General features: G+C 39.0%; 1 protein-coding gene across 4 annotated transcripts in view; it reads left to right on the top strand.

The window, feature by feature from the left end:
• BRD1 (bromodomain containing 1) overlaps positions 1-17,304 on the top strand; it is a 38,825-nt gene extending 21,521 nt beyond the window's left edge. For 2 of the 4 annotated variants that reach the window (XM_035127067.3, XM_035127065.3), the window contains exons 9-13: positions 8,814-8,949; positions 9,348-9,475; positions 13,015-13,124; positions 13,393-13,547; positions 15,444-17,304. In XM_035127067.3, the coding sequence (XP_034982958.1) occupies positions 8,814-8,949; positions 9,348-9,475; positions 13,015-13,124; positions 13,393-13,547; positions 15,444-15,627 (713 nt within the window). In that variant the 3' untranslated portion in view covers positions 15,628-17,304. Of the gene's footprint in view, positions 1-4,566; positions 4,716-8,813; positions 8,950-9,347; positions 9,476-13,014; positions 13,125-13,392; positions 13,548-15,443 lie in introns of those variants that run through there. The other 2 variants (XM_035127066.3, XM_035127068.3) reach the window with 2 other exon arrangements.
• The last annotated feature ends 1,537 nt before the right edge of the window (positions 17,305-18,841 follow it).

The following is an 18,841-nucleotide window of genomic DNA, read 5'->3' as shown; positions in this document are numbered from 1 at the left end:
TTACTGCTGTGATCTGCTCTTCTTTAAATTAAATTGAATAGATCTTTCTTCAAACCTTCTCCACTAATGAATTTGAATGCTTGCAGCCTAGTTAGCTATCTTTTATATGGCTACCTTTGTGTCTAATCATGAGAATAATATAGATAGATTCTGTTAAAGGTCAACTTTAGGATTTACATTCAAACCCAAAAAGGTTTGGACCAGTTCTGTTGTGCCATTCCCAGAAGCAGCCCTCTATTGAGTATAAAATGTACTGTAGTCCCATCCCCCCAAATTTTATGTGTTGGATCCAAGCAGCCATGTACGTTGCTTGCTGGGATTGAGCGTCACTGTTTTCCTTTAGTGCTCTAGGCACTGGGAGTGCCCCTTTGGATCCAATCCTATATTATACTTTGTGGGTGGGTGCGTGCGTGCTTTTCAAAGAAAATCCTCAAAGTTATGAAAGATTAATCTGGAGAAAAAAAGTTTTATTAGTGTTATGAATTATTATTATTATTATTATTATTATTATTATTATTATTATTATTATTTGAGTGATAGGTTCTTACAAAGCAAACCAAATCCATACTCTGCCTCTCTGGCCAGGGTTTGGATGAAGAAGTGGTGTGTGTCCCCCTACCCAACTGTGCCTGGGCTTTTCTGGCAGGAAGCAGAGCCCCCATGGAGCTCTCCTTTATTCACTTGCCTGAATAGTGGCCATATGGAAGCTGTTGCTGGTGGCATCTAGTATAAATCCTCCCCAAAGGGGTGTCTTGGAAGGCAGGGAGGAGGTGGAGCTGAACCAGCAAAGGGTTCACTGAATTAAAAAGGTGGCCTTGCTGGTGGTAAGTTGCGATCTGGACCTGTTTGCCGTGCCAGCCCGGCGTGACAAACCACAAGGTTTTCCTGTCCATCTTCTTTCTTCCTGTGACAAAGATTGTGTGGGAGCAGCAAAGGAGATTTTGAGTCTGTAACACACGGCCAATCTCTTAACCATGGTCAGACAAGAGGGAATGTTATATCTGCATTGTGTCATTGAAAATGTGTATCATTTTAAAAGGATCAGTTTGGCGATACAAAATACACAAACAACTTTTGTGTTGATTATGACATGCTGCTGTTAATGTCAACTTTTCAAGCATTTGAGCAGCTTTTTGTTTTAAGCATAATTGTCTGACATTCATATTTCATGTTCTTGTGTTAAGCATGCTTATTTTTTTGCAATGTAGAAAATAGTGGTGATTTACACTTTTACTTTTGTGTGAAACGGCAAAGCAGAAAGTACGGTAGCTTGGCGAACGGTGTTCATTTTAGTGGTTCAAGCCATCAGACCTGATTCACAGCAAAGAGCTGTTCTGTTGAGCGTCACCCTTCAAGATGCATATTCAGTAAACTTGTTGACTTCAGCTAATTATCTCTTTAAATTAGCTAACAAGATTGCTTTTCTCTCTACTGTTCTGCTTCCATGTTTTTCTTTTCCGTGGCCAGGAGTTCTGTTGAAGAGGCTGCGGTTGACATACATTTCCAAGTATTAATTGTTCGGAGAATACTGCAGGTATCAAATATGGGTTTAAATCCAGAGAAAGTTAGTCGTGGGTCCAGTCGAAGAAAATGGAACTTAGATCGCATTGAACTCAGTTCAACTTTCGTGCAGCTAACTAGTTCTGGATGCATACAGTTGTGCTCTACATCTCAATGGGGAATGTGTCACAGGACCAACTGTATAATGGGCTGCCCCAACTATCACACACTATAGAATGCACTGTTTTTACCCACAAAGTCTATATTTGAGTTTCCACCCCCACCATTTCTCATTGCAGTTTCTAGAAATGTCAAATCAAACTGTGACTAGCATTTGGTGCAGAGAGATAAATGTCATTTGTAGTTGGTGCCACTGTACATTTCCATGTGTGTTTATTTACTTATTCATTTATTCATTGATCCACATACATACAAACCCCATTTACCTGAATATCCACCAGAAGCATGTTCTTAGCCTGACTTGTTTTAGCAATTAGTAGCATCTAGTACAGGCTTCCTCAACCTTGGCCCTCCAGATATTTTGAGACTACAGTTCCCAGCATCCACGACCACTGGTCCTGCTAGCTAGGGATCATGGGAGTTATAGTCCAAAAACATCTGGAGGGCTGAGGTTGAGGAAGCCTGATCTAGTAGCTGCTTGATTTAGCTTTAAAGTCAATACTTTACAAGTGAAACTCATTTTTTCTTGTGTCTAGAATGCCATCTGAACAAAGTTTACCTGCGTCTGTTTGTTCTCATTGTGTTGCATTATGCCTCTACACGCCTAAGGAACCTCAAAAACAAGAGTATGCCACTTGCTAGTTTGTTTCTTGCAGCTCATTATGAATTCATAGTGGAGCCCGCGGAGCCCCCCCCCCACACTTTCTCCATATTTGTCCAGAATCTTCCTACTGAACACGTTTTCTCTTTTTTACTGAGGTTATAGCAAAGGTCCAGAAGGGCACAAGACCACCAGCAAGTGGTTCACAAATGTTCCTTGGCTTACTTGCTGGCTATCATATGTAATTGCTGCCGATCCCCTCTCCTGCATCGTCTGGCATTCACAGAAGGCCTGGGAGGGTAGGCATTTGTGTGGAGGTAAGGGGGCCGGCAGTAAGAAATAGTGGAAGTGTCACCATTTCCTGGGTAGGAACTTCTGCTATTTCTTATCTGCTCAAAAACTGCAATGGATATTAGACTTGAGGGTAGCGATCGATCGGTGTCCTGTTCTCAAGAGGCTGGTGAGTGGCCTTGTTGATCCCTGGACTCAGTTGCCTGGAACTTGGGTTGTGAGGGCAACAACCGAGGAATCATGCCCTTTCCTTCCTACCATCGGAACGGTGCGTTTCTTTCTTTCTTCCTCTTCCCTCCCAGCCTCCTCACACTTTCCTGAGAAGTTCCATTTGTGCCGTTCCAGTTTCACAATGAACACGTGAAAACACATAGTGCTGTTTCTCCCCCCCCCCCCGCCTCACTACTACACATGAAAGAGCAAAAGTGCCCCTAAAGTTGAGAAGCGGCAGGGGGAGAGAAGTGTTGGTGTCCCCCTTTTTTCAGAACTCATTTTCCCCTCTTAATTTTTTTTATTAAAAAAATGGATAGGTAAATAATTAAAATATGTTTTCTGGCAAATGTTTTATATCACCTATTTTAAATAGCTGCAAAATCTAGAAAGCAGGGTGAGTTTATAATCCTAATCCAGAAATAAGTTTTTCCCTGATGGTATCAACTGAATTGAGGGAAAGAAGAAGAAAATGCTGTAAAGCTTTTTTTTAATTTGTGTGTGTTTCTGTCCCATCTCTCTTATATAGAACTTCTTTTTAAACCAGCTTTATAAGCCCATAAAATATTCCGGCAGTATTAGTTAATTGGTTTCTTCTTTGCACTTTATAATAGACCTTTTGTAAATACTGTTGTGCTTTGAGTAGAAGGATGGCACAGTGCAGTATTCTTTTGTCGAATAAAGCTGTTTCAGAGTGTCAACACTATTTCAAATAATCATCTTACAAGACTCTTCTAGTGTATATTGTGGATGCAAATGACTTGCTGCTGGCCTTATTAAGAAAACTTCCATAAACTGTCTTTCTAGATCCCTAGTGTTCATGCAATCTTTGATATCTGTTAGCAGGAAAAGAAGCTCATGACTGTTGATCAAAACTTGAGTTTGACTTAAGTATAAAATTGGCAGGGAAAAAACTAATTGACTATCAACTATACTAGAATATCTTACCCTGTTTTTGTTAGAAATATTGAAAATGATAATGTTTCCAGTATTATACTGAAAATGTAAGCAGGACAATTCTATAGCTATATCTCTAATGTGGAAAAGTAAGATCCTTTCTTTTATTGTGTGTGTTATGTAATTATTAAGGAAATATTGTGCGAGTGTTTTGGAAAGAATAAGCTCAGTTTACTTCTGAAATTGTGGAACTTGATGCCCTCTAGTCTGTTTTCTTATTTATGGAGCAATTGACAGTAACTAGAAACATTTCTAAAACACTGCAAGATTTGGAATAAACAATTTAGTAGTTACTTCACCCTAAGCCTACAATTCCCTTTTTTAAAAAATTCTGTGTGCTGAAAACCAGTTCAGTAGCATCTTGTGACCCTTAGCACATGCTCCTCCTAACTCACAATACACCTTCTAAATTCACATGTGCAAGATACTTCCTTGGGCTTCATCTGCTAATATCTTACTGTACTGTTGAAGCATCTTTAGAGGTACTGATGCTCCAAATATGGAAATAGGTGGATAAATTAATCTGTCATCTTCTTTCATTGGAATGAATTTCTGCAAAAATGCAGCCCCTGTTCATGGTATCTCTTATTTAAAATGCCCCTAAGCTCTCTGCTGCTATTGCTTTCAGTAATGAGAAGTTGATTCAAAGTGGAGAATATTTCAGTCTTCCACTTTCAGATATTACATTAAATATGATTAGTAGAAGACATTGATAGTTTGCATAGTTTTTGCTAATCTTGCTCTGGATACTGCTGGGAGGAGGGCTTATTTAATTAAAGCTCTTTTCCCTTTCAGTGAGACTAAATGGCTTTTTCACTGTCTTCCAGGTTCTCATATTAACTAATATGCTGAGTATTTATCTATTTGGATCCTAATTATTTTCTATTATCCTGAACACGGACTGGAATTCAATGTAATGATCATTTTGGAACGCAGAAAGACAATTACATTTCAAGTAATTATTTTGGATCATGTTGGAGACACCAGCCATCTTTAAAACAAAATCAATATCTTGAACCCTGTTGGAGGAAGTCTTTGATATATATGAACCTATGCTCTTCATTCAGTATATTTCCCCATCTCCGTAAGTTATGAAGTTGTATGTTGCAATCTTATGTGACATAAATTGGTCGCAGTTTTACCAATCCCCAGAAGTCTTACCTCAAACGTGCTCCTTGTGGGTTGATTGGTTAAGAATGTTCCTTTCCATCGCCATTCCTCTACAAGCCAATCTAATCTTCCCTTGGCCAGGATATAGACTCCATAATACATTCACCAAATATAATAACTACATTTCTCTCCATCTTTATTTTGTTGCAGAAAATACAGGGCTCTATAGTAACTGAACATGATTTTGCACTAGCACTGGGTAGCAAAAAGGATCTATTTTAGTGGTGTCATTCATTGATTATTGAAAATACTTGCCAGCCGACACCCTCAATTACTGCCCAGATCAGCAAGCCCAATCCTGCGTTATACAGAGAGGGATTTAGGCAAGGGTTTTGTAACTTCCTAAACCAAAGGGATTTTGAATTCCTAAATGCAGTATCTTACGTTTACTTTCCAAACTTTTAGTATTCCTCATTTAAAAAAAAAAAACACCTGCCCTTTTTCTTCTATTTCTTCATAACTGTTTGCTTTCTACTGCATTGAGTTTTTTCAGAGACCAGTCGAGAATTCTTATCTGGTAGACACGGGTCTGCTGCTTTTTTTACATAAATTTTACACACTCTTGACACAATAAGTTTGACTTCATATTTACAGATTGGGTATAATTTGAGTTTCAAAATAATGAAATAGAATTTTTTTATTGTTTTGTGTGTCCTTTGTTTCCATGAAATGGTTAGTTTTGTTACAGCAAGGAGTAGTTGTAGTTGTAGCTTCTACTGTGGCAGTTACATATCTGCTTCAACTTACACCCAAGTAGTAATTCATATATTCTCTCTCTCTCTCTCTCTCTCTCTCTCTCTCTCTCTCTCTCTCTCTCTCTCTCTCTCCCTATTAAAATAATATTTTTTGCAAGGAAGGTTTTCCTTCCACAGTATGAAAACCTTAAGTACATATTGTTATATAGAACATCTTCATCAATAGTAGTCAAAGAGTTCTTTACTACTTAGAAAGTGTTCTCTTGTCCCTTAACTAGCTTCTTGCAGCATGAGCTTGTGTAGGCAAGAGTTTGTTCATCAGACGCGCAAAGGATCTGAATTGGACTATGAACAATGAAATTTCATAGGCGGTTAACATCTAGAATGCCACACACTACCTTGTTGAAACAGACTAACATGGCTTTTCTTCTGAATGTACTCTAAATAGCTGTAGCAAAGAATGGTGCGTTCTTAGGGAAATGTTGCTTGGACAACTAATGAAAACTTAGAAACACATATCATTGTAAAGGTTTGTTAACTTCCCGTGGAATACTAATGGTTCCAGAAAACTTCAGTGTGGATCTGACAGAGCATCTCAAATGCAGAAGAAAATGAATACAGATTCAGCCATTTTACCATTGTTCCAACAGAGTCTCTAAAATTGCTTGAGATAGTGATAGTATCCGGCTACCAAGTGCTTCTTCCTCATTACTCTCTATTTTTGGTAGATTGTTTGTGTTAGTCCAGCCCAAAATGTTTCTGGCAACACCTGGGACTCAGCTATACTGCTGCAAATAAAACGTTTTGTGTATGTTGTAAAGTGCAATATACAAATGTGACACTAGATGGCAATGGTGAGCCATGGCAAATTCAATATATATTTTCGATATTATTATTTTTTTAAAAAAGCAATTTTCACAGCGTTTTTATATGTGTGTAGATTCCACCCTGTTCTTGCTAAATTATTATTTACGTTCTTGTATACTTCTATGGCTGTGTTTGGATTTAATGGTGGATTGTGGTTTAGCATTACACAAACAAACCTTGGAGTGCTTCCCCCTTGCCTTTCTCTAGAGTGGCTAAGAGAAATCTGGAAGCTTTTCAAAACAACAACAACAACTACTACTACAACAACAACGTTTAGCTTACAGCTGCAAGACATGCTACAGCTCATTTTTGTAATGCTAGACTACATTTTAGTGTCATGCTTGAACCAGCCCTGTATGTTTTACACATTTTTTTTGAAATTTATTAGTACTTTAGTTGCGGAATAGTGCAGGGATGTAAGGAATGGACTTCGGTTGGATATGGTATTTGAACCTCTGTGCTTGAACTGCTCATATAGAAGTGTGTGTACAAAAATTTTAAATTGTCTTTCTAGTTTGCCTCGGATATTTTGCTGTTTGGCTCGCAAAACAGATCAGCACACAGTATTACAGTGGTTTCAATTTAAGCATTTGATCCTCTGGTCTCCTAGAAATAATGATGCTGGCTCTTTCAAGCCCTGCTGTGTGTACATATCACTTGAAAATATTCACTTTGCAAATATTATTGCATTTACATTTAGCTTATATTTAGCATCCCCCCCCCAATTCATGTTGTCCTGTTTTGGAGGAGGATGAAGATCTTACCTGCATGGGGCTTCGGCCCTATAACTGCTCTTCCTAACAGTAGTTTTTCAGTCAGATTTGTGCACAATGTCAGTAATGCAGTAATCTTTGCCTATGCACCACCACCTTGTAAAATGAGTATATAAAGCAATTATGAAACAAGGAAGCTTCTTGAAACCTTCAAAGCTAACACGACACAAGCTATTGTTGACTGCTTCTCATTTTGATTTTTCTGTACCCGGTATATTCTGGTGTAAAAATGCAGAGTGACTAACTGAACGAAAAGAAGGAGCGTATGTGGGTATAGGAAAATTATAATGTCCATTTGCCTGCATTCTATATTGCAGTTGGTTGTCTTCAGCTTGTATTGCCACAGGTTCATGTCTTGTTGGATCGACTAGTGTCTGACTTGTTCATCACACGGTACCAGTTCTAGAAAAAGTTATTTCTTAGAGCAGGTTTCGTTTTTTGAAAAATGAAAGATTGGAAACATGTTATTTACAATACTCCAAGGAAACATAATTTTAGCGTTGCCGTGTTCACCACAAGTGTTTGTATACTGGCGGAACCATGCCATCTTACCTTCTGCAGCCAGTGCCAAGCAGATCTTATCCTCTCCCCCCCCCCCCCCGCCAAGCAAGGCAGAGAGCTTTTAAGGGGGAGTCAAAAGGGACTTCTAAGATATTGCAAGAGGCTCCCAGAGCCAGACAGGGAGCTTAAAAGCTCTTCTTGCCCCGGGAATACCCTGCACAAAAAGCTCTCTGCTTTCCATGCTCTTAATTTATGGGATTTCAACCAGTCAGACTTCAGCAATGTAAAAATGTACGTGAGTTGCGAGTTACCTGCGTGCCCTCAAGATATTTTATGCATCTGTTGAATCTTATGTACAATTTTCATTCACGGTCAATTGAAGCATCGTTCAGTTTTATTTATCATTACTATACGAGACACTACCATTCCTGTTTCTAAAATAAGAGAAGATCAAATTTTAAAGTTGGCAGATAAGCTGTTTGGGTTGTCAACTTTTAGACTAGTTTAGTGATGTATTAGGCTTCTGTACATAGGTTCTGATTCCTAAATTGAATATGTGCAGACAATGTTAGCATTTTCTAGAGCTCTATTGAAAGTAAGGAGTCGCCTATTTGATACCAGACTGGTCCTCACGATGCTGGGATGTTGGAGACAGCCATTCTCCATTTTCTTCTGACCATTTGAGGAATAGAATGAGTTTGCTGACACTTGCAATTCAGATGCTTTAACTCACATTCTTTTAATTTTTAGATATTTAATGAAAATGTAGACCTGTCTTTTGTATGTTTGCATAGACTTCGTTCTGCATGCATTGCTTTAGGAGCGGCACTGTTTGATATATCTTGCAACAAGTATCAGTCCCTTGATTTTACCACCTTTATCTTCACTGTTGTCTACACATTCTGCATGTTTCTCTTAACTATTTAACGTTTAATCTTGTTCCTCTTGCACATGTTACAGCTCTATTAACAGAGGTACTAAAACATGCACATAAGTATATATTGAAACATGTATGAAAATACAATCCACTTCCAAATTATGTGTATTTTTCTCTTGTTAACCTGCCAGGTCTTTCGAATGGTTTTGGAGATGGCAGTAAAGAGACGGAGTTAAATGATACTCCAGGGAGAAAAGTTGAACCTCGTCGCCGTTGTGCATCAGAGTCTAGTATATCCTCAAGTAACAGCCTGCTGTGTAATTCAAGGTAAAAGATGTGGTGTTACTAGCCCAAAGTTAAAGTATGTTCAAAATAGAATTATTTGGATCTAGACTTCTCATAAGCAGAGGTACTCCAGTTTGTCATTTCCCTTGTGCCTCTTGAAAATATTCTCTGGAGGGTTGCAGGACCCTCTGGAACAGTGAGGGAAGTGGTAAGAAAAACCAACCATTTTCTTTCCTCAAGGAAGAATCTTCACTGGATTTCAGAAGTGGGCAGCCCAACAGTAATATTAATTACTGGGGTGAGAGACTTCTGGCATATAAATGGCCATGTTCATGAAAAGAAGTATAACGATTGTAAAGAAGTATAACGATTTATGTGTTTCTGCAAGCTGCTGTTGTTGTTGTGGTGGTGGTGTTTTCTGACACTTCAAATGTTTCTAGTTTTAGCCTGCCAAAATGCGGGAAAGGCAAACCAGCGCTTATACGAAGACACACGTTAGAAGACCGAAGTGAGTTGATATCATGCATTGAAAATGGAAACTACGCAAAAGCAGCAAGAATTGCGGCTGGTAACTGATATATTTACGCTATGTATTTATAAAAAATATCTGGCGTTTCTTCCTGCCTGCTCTCTAGAAATGAAGGGTGATGCCTTCCCAGGACATCTAATTCTGTGGCCAGATGAATGTGAGACTTTGCCTATTTGTGTCTACCTCTTGATGATACCCATTAGGTTTCCCAACTTGTCTCCTACTAATCGATCTCTTATTTCCTCTGCCTCAGACATTTTGAGGTGGATCATAACAGACACAAACCCCCTCCTACCCGTATTTCCCTCCTGTGCACCCTTTTCTAAATTCATCGTTAAAATTGATCTCCTTTGAACACCCATTACACCTTTAAACTCCTATTTCCTTGTCTTGTGTCCTGTTCTTTGTGATTATAGCAGTTGGTCCCTTATGACTATTTAACCATTCCCTTTAACACATCTCCACCTCAAGGCTTTGTTAGCATTGCTTTTCCCGCTCCAGCCTCGCCTCACCTCATCTGCTTTCCCTCAGCTGTTGTCTCTTGTTCACGCCCTCATTACTTCTTTTGTCCATCTAACATGAACTGTAAGCCCTTCAAGCACTATATTTTCCCTGTTCAATATATTGCCTTAACACACTGGTGTCACTAAACAAATAAATTCAATTAACAAAGAACTCTTAGTTTGCATGTTGTGTTCAGGGCTTTCCATGTTGACTCTGCTCCAAAATGCCAGGAAATCGCAGCTGAGAACAAGACACATTATTGAGGCAGTATGGTACGGGATCCATGCTGTGGTTAGTTCAAGCTTCGCCGCCACCTTGGAGCAGAATGGCTTGCAGTTCAGAATCAGAAGAACCTTTATTTGCATCAGCCACTAGCCGTAGCAATAAAATAAAATACAGTGTACTGAAGATAGAGGTAAAAACTTAACTATACAAAATACATTCTGGAGGTTTACATCAATGATCCAATAATACATCTTATTCTAATTGCCCCTGCTAAATTTTTTGCAGTTTTTGCTGTCGCCCGATTATCTTGATCTTCTAGACGAAAGGACACAGTAGCAAAGGTTGAGCGACCTGGTATGGATAGCAATAGAGGGGTAATAACCTCTCTCCTCAAAGGCTTTCCGTTGCTCAGCCTAACTCCCAGATCTGTCTGTTCACTGGAACAGACATGTGGGGTCAATGCAGCTGAAGCTAACATGCAACCAAAGTTACCCTTCCATGTTACAAATACACAACTAGCACAAATGATGAGAGATGGAAGGGACTGTTTAAGATGGTAGGAGGAGGAGTTGACATGCACACAGACACAACTAGGGTTTGCTTTCCGCCACAAAATGGCCACTGTCCGTTTTAAACTTCTGTTTATAGGTGCTGGGGCCTCTTCATAAGTTGCCTGCTCAGAAACTCTATGTATAATTCACAACACTGTGGAACAAGGTCCTGGGCATAAACTTATGCCATCATTACATCTGAACCATATATCAGCTTTTCTGGAGTTCAGTCTGTAAGTGCCTCAAGTCTGTTGGACTTGGCTGAGATGCTCGTGAAGAGCCTGCGTGAAACTGAGTTGTTGAGAAGTCCTAGTCATTTGATAAGATTAAAACACAACACACATGCCTCCATTTCTAGTTATAACGGCGGAAAGCAGAACTGTGTATTGGTAATTTAATATTACAGTGGTACCTTGGTTCTCGAACATAATCTGTTCCGGAAGTCCGAAACGGTAGCTGAAAGCCGCATCGGACGTTAGGCTTCCGAAAAACATTAAAAAACCGGAACACTTACTTCTGGTTTTTTGGCATACGGGAGCCAAAATGTTTGATTACCAAGGCGTTCGAGAACCAAGGTTCCACTGTATAAACTTGAAATAATTTTCTATGCTTCCTTTCCTCCAAGGAGCTCAAGGTAGTATACATGGTTCTGCCTCTTCCATTTCATCCTCGCAAAAACTCTGTGGTACCTTAGCCTTCATGGCTGATGAGGATTCCTTATCCATCAGACTAACCCTCACCCTACATTGGTTCACTTTATAAACTATTATTTTGGAAAATTAAAACCATGTGTTGTGTCAGTGTGAAATCTGGCATATAGAATGTAACTGAAGTAGGGTATAATTTGACCAAATTTCACTCACACTTCGTATTGATCTTTTGAACATTGGGTTTGCTGTGTGCACAGAATGGCAGGGTGGTGGGAGGACCTTTCTTACTTGCAAACTTCTCTGTCTCGTAAAATGGGATGCCTTTCAAACTGTTGCTCATAAATTTCCTCATTCGTGGGAGCTTAGGCAAACACATGACCAGAAAATGTATTTTTATTTTATTTATTTTTAAGGGGGGGAAAACCTCCTAGGTAATGGCATGAGTTAGACATTCCCCTTGATCTGTTGCAGTAAAAAGTTTTGCAAAAGATGCAGTACAAACAAAAGTATTTCCAAAAAGTCCACCCGCTCCCACTCTCCTTTTTCTTAATTGCAAGTCGAGGGCAAGGACCATCTAATTATAATTTTTTGTAAGCTGCTTTAAGAGTTTTTGGCAAAAGGGTTGCTGAATAAATGCCTTATATAAATAAACCAAACCCCAGCAATGTCTATGGTAGAAAAAAATGGTTTAAAAGTGCTAGTTGCTCATCAAACATTTTTCACATTCAAAACAAGCGATTTTATAGCATTTCTACCTCAAATTCAGTATGGACCTAACTTTTCTACCTTGTCAAGTTCCAAATCAAGCCATAGAACTTGCATCCCCACTTCCAGGTTCCTTATTATAGTTCCAGAATGTGATTCAACCAACTTAACGTGGGACCATGACTGTGGCCTTACAACTGATGTGATCAGTTATTTCAGTCCTACTTATTTCCATGTCATGTAAAACTAATTACTGTCCTTTGCAGGAATTGTGGTTTTTGCAGGTTTTTGTGAACAGGCTATAGGAGTTTCCTAGTCAAAAGCATCATTATTATTCAACTAACCTTTACTCAGCATCGACCCATTGAAGTTCATGGCTCAAACTTAATTTCAGTGGGTCTACCGTGACTAAAAGTTAGTTGGCTTACCATTTGATTTTTCTTCTTCAAATCTACGCTAAAGAACAGGAGAGCAGAATCCACAGGACTGCCAGTTTCAATTTGTGAAATGATCACTCAAGGGTCTTAAAAGGCCACAGCCAACAAATTTCTCTCAGCTCAACGTATCTGTGGCTCCTGCATGCATAATATTAACTGGTTAAACTGGTCAATATGTTACTCTGTTCTCCCCATCAGCCTATGAACAATGTATAACAATATATTGAGCCACCTCCAACATTGATGTTGACAACATAGCCTCTTTTCTGCATGGAATGTTTTGTTCCGAAACCTATGTGGTATGGACTGGTTTTCACCACGCCAAAGACTTGAGCAAGTAGAAGAGCAAAGATTAACAGCTGGTTAAAATTGCCCAAACAACATAGGAGCTGCTTCATGCTAATGCCCTACTCAAAGGGCACACACAAAGTTTACCTTTTCAGTGTGTCAACCATTGCATCAACTGTAGCCGTTACTGATTTACTCTCTCTTTTCCCCCCCTTTAGAAGTTGGGCACAGCAGCATGTGGATTTCAACGGATGCTTCCAATTCTGTCCTTGAGCCTCTAAAAGTTGTGTGGGCCAAATGCAGTGGTTATCCTTCCTATCCAGCACTGGTGAGTTATTTGTCATTTATATTAGAGGTGACGAGAAGCAACCTCTGGAGGACCACAAGTTAGTTATCCTTTGCTGTAGCATCCTGGGGCTTGATCATGTGGGAACCGTATGGGAAGTTACCATATTATTAAGAGTGTGGCTCCTGTGGATTGAGTTTAATTTTGTGTACATTGTTTTGAGATTTATGTTAATAAATAGCTGTCTAATATACAATAAAATCTTTAAGAAGAATTACTAAATTATTATCCTTTCCCTTCCATTTTATAGATAATTGACCCTAAAATGCCTCGTGTTGCTGGTCATCACAATGGTGTTACAATACCAGTGCCACCCCTTGATGTGTTGAAAATTGGAGAACAAATGCAGACCAAATCGGATGAGAAGCTTTTCTTGGTTTTATTTTTTGACAATAAAAGGAGCTGGTACGTAATTTTTTCTCAGGTGAAAAAACTATATTTTAACTGTAAGGGCAGCTGAAAATGTGAAAAAACTGGGTTCCACAGCTCCTTATTTGCTCAGAAATGGAATTTTGCAGAAGGAGAGAAAAATCAAAATAATTTTAGGAAGTGTAAAAGCTCCAGCTTCTGAAAAACCTGGTTCATCCTATAGTAACTGTTTTAAACCATAGTTTATTTTGAAAAGAATAAGGCTATGCTAGCCTTGGGCTTAAAGGCTTCCCCTTTCCCTCTTCCAGCGCAAAACTAAGCTTAATTTGAACTTTATTTGAAACGAGCCACCTTCATAATTCATGGTTTGAAGTTGGCTTGCTTTAAACCATAGTTAAGAGTAACCATGGTTTTTTCAGGTTCAGATGTAATGATCAGCTACAGTGAACCAGAAACTGAATTGAAAGCTTCAGAACTTCTCAAAAGCAGCAGGCATGTTCCTGCCATGATGAACTATGATTTATTGTGACGTCCAGTCATGATCAAGGGCCTTCTTTGCACATACCACAAAGCCAAGCCATGTTTGAACAAGTACGCACTGAGTGCATGGAGGGAAAATTGCAACCGTTTTGCTCCTCTGGTCCTGCTGTGAGTTAAAGCCATGGTTTGACTTAGCATTATCTGGGCTTTCGTCCCTCCAAGTAAAGCATGTGCTGTGGCCAAGGTTCATTTCATTGCTTTACCAGTCACGGCATATCTGGGGCAGATAAGCTCGGGTTCAGATGAAATAGTACATCTGGTCCACAGACTGAGACCCTACCTGGCCATAGATTGTCTTGCCAGAGTAGTGCATGCTCTAGTTGTCTCCCGCTTGGACGACTGCAATGCGCTCTACGTGGGGCTACCTTTGAAGATGACCCGGAAACTACAATTAATCCAGAATGCAGCAGCTAGACAGGTGACTGGGACTGGCCACCAAGACCATATAACACCTGTCTTGAAAGATCTATATTGGCTCCCAGTACGTTTCAGAGCACAATTGGTGCTGGCCTTTAAAGCCCCAAACGGCCTCGGCCCAGTATACCTGAAGGAGCGTCTCCATCCCAATCAGCCTGGACACTGAGGTCCAGCGCCGAGGGCTTTCTGGCGGTTCCCTCCCTGCAAGAAGTGAGGTTACAGAGAACCAGGCAGAGGGCCTTCTCGCTATTGTTAACCATGTGAGTGGAGGAGAAGCAAAGCTACCTCCATCATTCACAGGTAGCCCTAACTTGGCTTAGTGTCATGTATGAATTTATCCGCTGCAGACTCTGGTGTAATCTTTGTCATTGTTAGCCTCTGATCCTGTTCAATATCCACCCTGATGGTGTATTTAGACCGTAGGAGGAGAAATGATGAAAGTGTCATCTCATACCAGTGCCATGTTTGTAAAAAGTAATCTTGTTAGCCTGCTTGATAATATGGTCCTCATTGAAATGGCCTTGGTTGTCTGAAAAATAAAGGGCAGGCCTGATACTAATGTGCTTGACTGCTGCACATCTTTTCCATGGACCACAGTTTTAAAATCATTTCCTTAGAGAATTTGTCCATTACGAGATTTGTATGAAATTTTGGTTTACTTCCCTGTTTGAAAACCACTTGGGGCTGGTGGTAATGTATGGTTTTAAACATTGGACTCAAACATTTTTGTTCCACCCTGCCATTTTGGCTTTTTAATACTCCAATTAATCTGTAAGTGTAGGTTTCTTCTATTTCCAACAGTTATCCTTGCAATTTTTAATAGAAGTTGATTTTTAATTGTCTGTTGTAAACTGCTGTGAGCATTGTTTTGAGTGGAAAGGAGGATCTAAAACAAAAATTGGACGGGAACCAGGGCATTTTTACATTTTCCAGAATGGTGATAAGTATCTGAGATGTTGACTTATCCTCTTCTAGGCAATGGCTTCCAAAATCCAAAATGATTCCGCTTGGGATTGATGAAACAATAGACAAGTTAAAAATGATGGAAGGTCGGAACTCAAGTATTCGCAAAGCCGTAAGGGTTGCATTTGATCGTGCTATGAACCATCTCAGTAGAGTCCACGGAGAACCGGTCAGTGACTTCAGTGATATTGACTAACATAGGTGCAGCCAAGGCACACAAAAAACCACCCTGTATAGAGATCTACAAATTAACTTCTTTGTCTACAAGAATGTATTGAAGATGCAACTTCGTAATCATTGATCCAGTGGCAGAGTTCTGCAGCAGTTCCTCTGAATCACCATTGCCATATTGATTTAAAGATTTTTTTTTTTATCATTGTGTTGCTGTTTGGAGGATTTTTCCACTAAAATATCTTGTTCATAGTGTTCATAAAGTGTACATATATGTATATTCAACTCTTTAACTTATTCTGATTTTAGATGTACCTTTTTATTTCTTTTATTTTGGCTGGGAAAGGGATAGATTGTCATTTCCATTTCTTTCCGCATTTTTTTTTCATTTTTTTTTAAAAAAAACTTCAGCACCACCTTCCAGCTTAAGGTGCTAGGTGTTTCTTGAAGTAAATAACATCAGATAGATTTGGCTAAATCATATATTATGATATGGTGCTGCTTATGAAACTTGTATGTGATCTGTAGCTTTTTAACAAGACCTCTGAATGTTTGATTTTGCATAAATCAATTAATCTTTGCACAAAGTACCACATAGTTAAGATGTAAATTTACAACAGCAAATGTGTATTTTAAGAGAAGAAATTACATTATTTTGGAGGGTACTTTGTGAGAAAGACAACAGAAGTAAAAAATTATGCTATGTACATCACTTGAAAAGTCACCAAAAACACTCCATTGTTGCCCAAAATATCACTTTAGAAATTATTTGTGTTTTACACACAACTGGCTTAAAGCCTGTGAGTACATTATTTCTTGCAAACCATATCTCATCTATCTCCCCTGGATTTTATGTGCCTCCCTGTGTTATATTTATTGTAGAAAATGTATTACTTTGCTTTATAAAGAGAAATAAATGAGAAAGTATATTGATATACATTTTTATATAGGCACATAAGACAATTTGCTTTGGGAGAAAAAGCTATCTTGGAAATGGTTGTACAAAATAACTTGATGGGTTGTGTGTAATTTGACCTTTTTTTGTAACTTGTAATCTTTCTTTCAATGAGGGGATTTATGTAACTTTTAATTTTGGAACACTTTGGTAGCAATAGAAACTTTGGATACATTTTTGTATGGTACATGTGCTGTATATAGAATTAGTACTTTATTTTTATTTCGAAGAATTAAAGCATTACATTTAGGGAAGGGAAATGATAGGGTGGGTTTCGAGTAATAACTTTTATATTAAAAAATAAAGTAAAACTATTGATTGTTGTAGCTACTTTATTTCTATGTTCACTGGAATACTGAATTTGTAACAATGGAAATGGCAAGTATGTTTTCAATGTGATTTATAATGACTACACTATTTATAAGTGCACTGCGGTGAACTCTTCAGTGATAACATAAATGCTGTACCGAGATATATAATATGCAACACCAAATAATGCATATGAATGCATGAAATATTTATGCCCAGCTTCTTTTTTTAAAAAAAAATGGGTTAGCAAAGATGGCAAAGCCAATACTTTTAAAGTCTTTTTAAACAATTTCATTGAATAGCGTTCTTCATTGTAAAACCTGCTTGGATTTTTATTTTAAAGCTACAACCAATTTTGGAATAGTTTCTAATGTTTTTATTATCTATGGTTTGTAATACCCCCTTAGAAGCTTGAAATAAACTTCCTTTCTCAAGTGATACTTTTGTCATGCATTTGGCCCCTTAGAATGTCTACATGAGAGCCAGAATCGCCTAAACACTTTCTCTTTAATGGAGATCATTGCAAATGCTATACAAAGGATCCAGTTTTGCACCGAGCTGCATTTTGAGCCACCTAACCGCTCACAGATCTCATCTGCAGCAATATTTGTGATCGCTAAGGAACACTTCTAGGATCTCAAAAGTGTAACTTCTCTGTGTTTGTGTTACAAGAACAGTTGCCAGGAGAACTCTGCAGGGGCACTTAACGTAATGTCTGAGCAGGCCAAAGAAAATTGAAGTTGTGGTAGCTTAAATGTGAGGACTGCAAAACTACATAATCACTGATGTCACTGCTGGACAAAGGAATGTGCATTTGGGGCTGACTGAAAAAATAGTTCTTGAGCTTTTGCACAGTTGATTTTTCACTAGTCATGCTATAAACTGCAGTATTCATAGGGCAGGTCACATATCCAAAAGAGGTATTCATTGGAAATGTATCTTAACATCAATAGTTCCAGATTCAGGTAGGTCTGACACAGTCGAAATAATTTTTTTTCTCCAATAGCACCTTAGAGACCAACTAAGTTTGTTCTGGGTATCAGTTTTCATGTGCATGCACACTTCTTAAGAACAAACTTAGTTACTGGACATTTTTTTTATCAATAGTTCCTTCACTAACTCTGTAAGTACCTTGTATAATTTTGGGGTTGCCATTTGCAGGAGTTCCAATAAAATTGGAACATTTTAGAGTTTGTTGGAAAGTGCTGGAGATGATGGAATGAGGCTTAAGGAACAGAAACGTGGGTCACAAAGGTGAGAGTTGATCCCTTTGACCTGTCAGTGCAGTGACGTCTGCCCTGCGTGACTCGGTTGTTGTTTTCTCGGAAAGGAAGTGAGCGAGCGAATGTGTGCTTTGAGCCCCTTAAGCTTCTAGAAGACCTGCCAGAAAGTTAGGGTGCTTTCTCTAACGCCAAGTAAACTGGCAAAAATGTATAAATCCAAATCAAATAAGTGTTAGAAATGTAAAGAGAAATAAGGTTCCTTTTATCATATGTGGTGGTCTTGCAGTAAGGTTAAGGCTTACTGGGAAGTCCTGTGGACACGGGCCCTGTAAGCTCCATTGGAGGAAGGCAGGGTATAAATGCAGCATGAAGGCTTCAAATGAGATGTGCCTTGTCTTGGTTCATAAAAATCTGTTTCAAGAAATTAAGGAGATCCTCATGTGCACACAGGCAAAGAGGAGCACTGTGGTGTAGTGGTTAAGAGCGGTAGACTCGTAATCTGGAGAACCGGGTTCGCATCTCCGCTCCTCCACATGCAGCTGCTGGGTGACCTTGGGCTAGTCACACTTCTCTGAAGTCTCTCAGCCCCACTCACCTCACAGAGTGTTTGTTGTGGGGGAGAAAGGGAAAGGAGATTGTTAGCGACTTTGAGACTCCTTCGGGTAGTGATAAAGCGGGATATCAAATCCAAATTCCTCCTCTGCTCTCCATTCATTGGAGGGCATTTGTCTAAAGTAGAGAGTCTGGTCTAC

Source organism: Zootoca vivipara, chromosome 9 (genome assembly GCF_965207765.1).
Source record: "Zootoca vivipara chromosome 9, rZooViv2.hap1.1, whole genome shotgun sequence".
Taxonomy (NCBI): Eukaryota; Metazoa; Chordata; class Lepidosauria; order Squamata; family Lacertidae; genus Zootoca; species Zootoca vivipara.
This window is presented reverse-complemented; position numbering and strand designations above follow the sequence as displayed.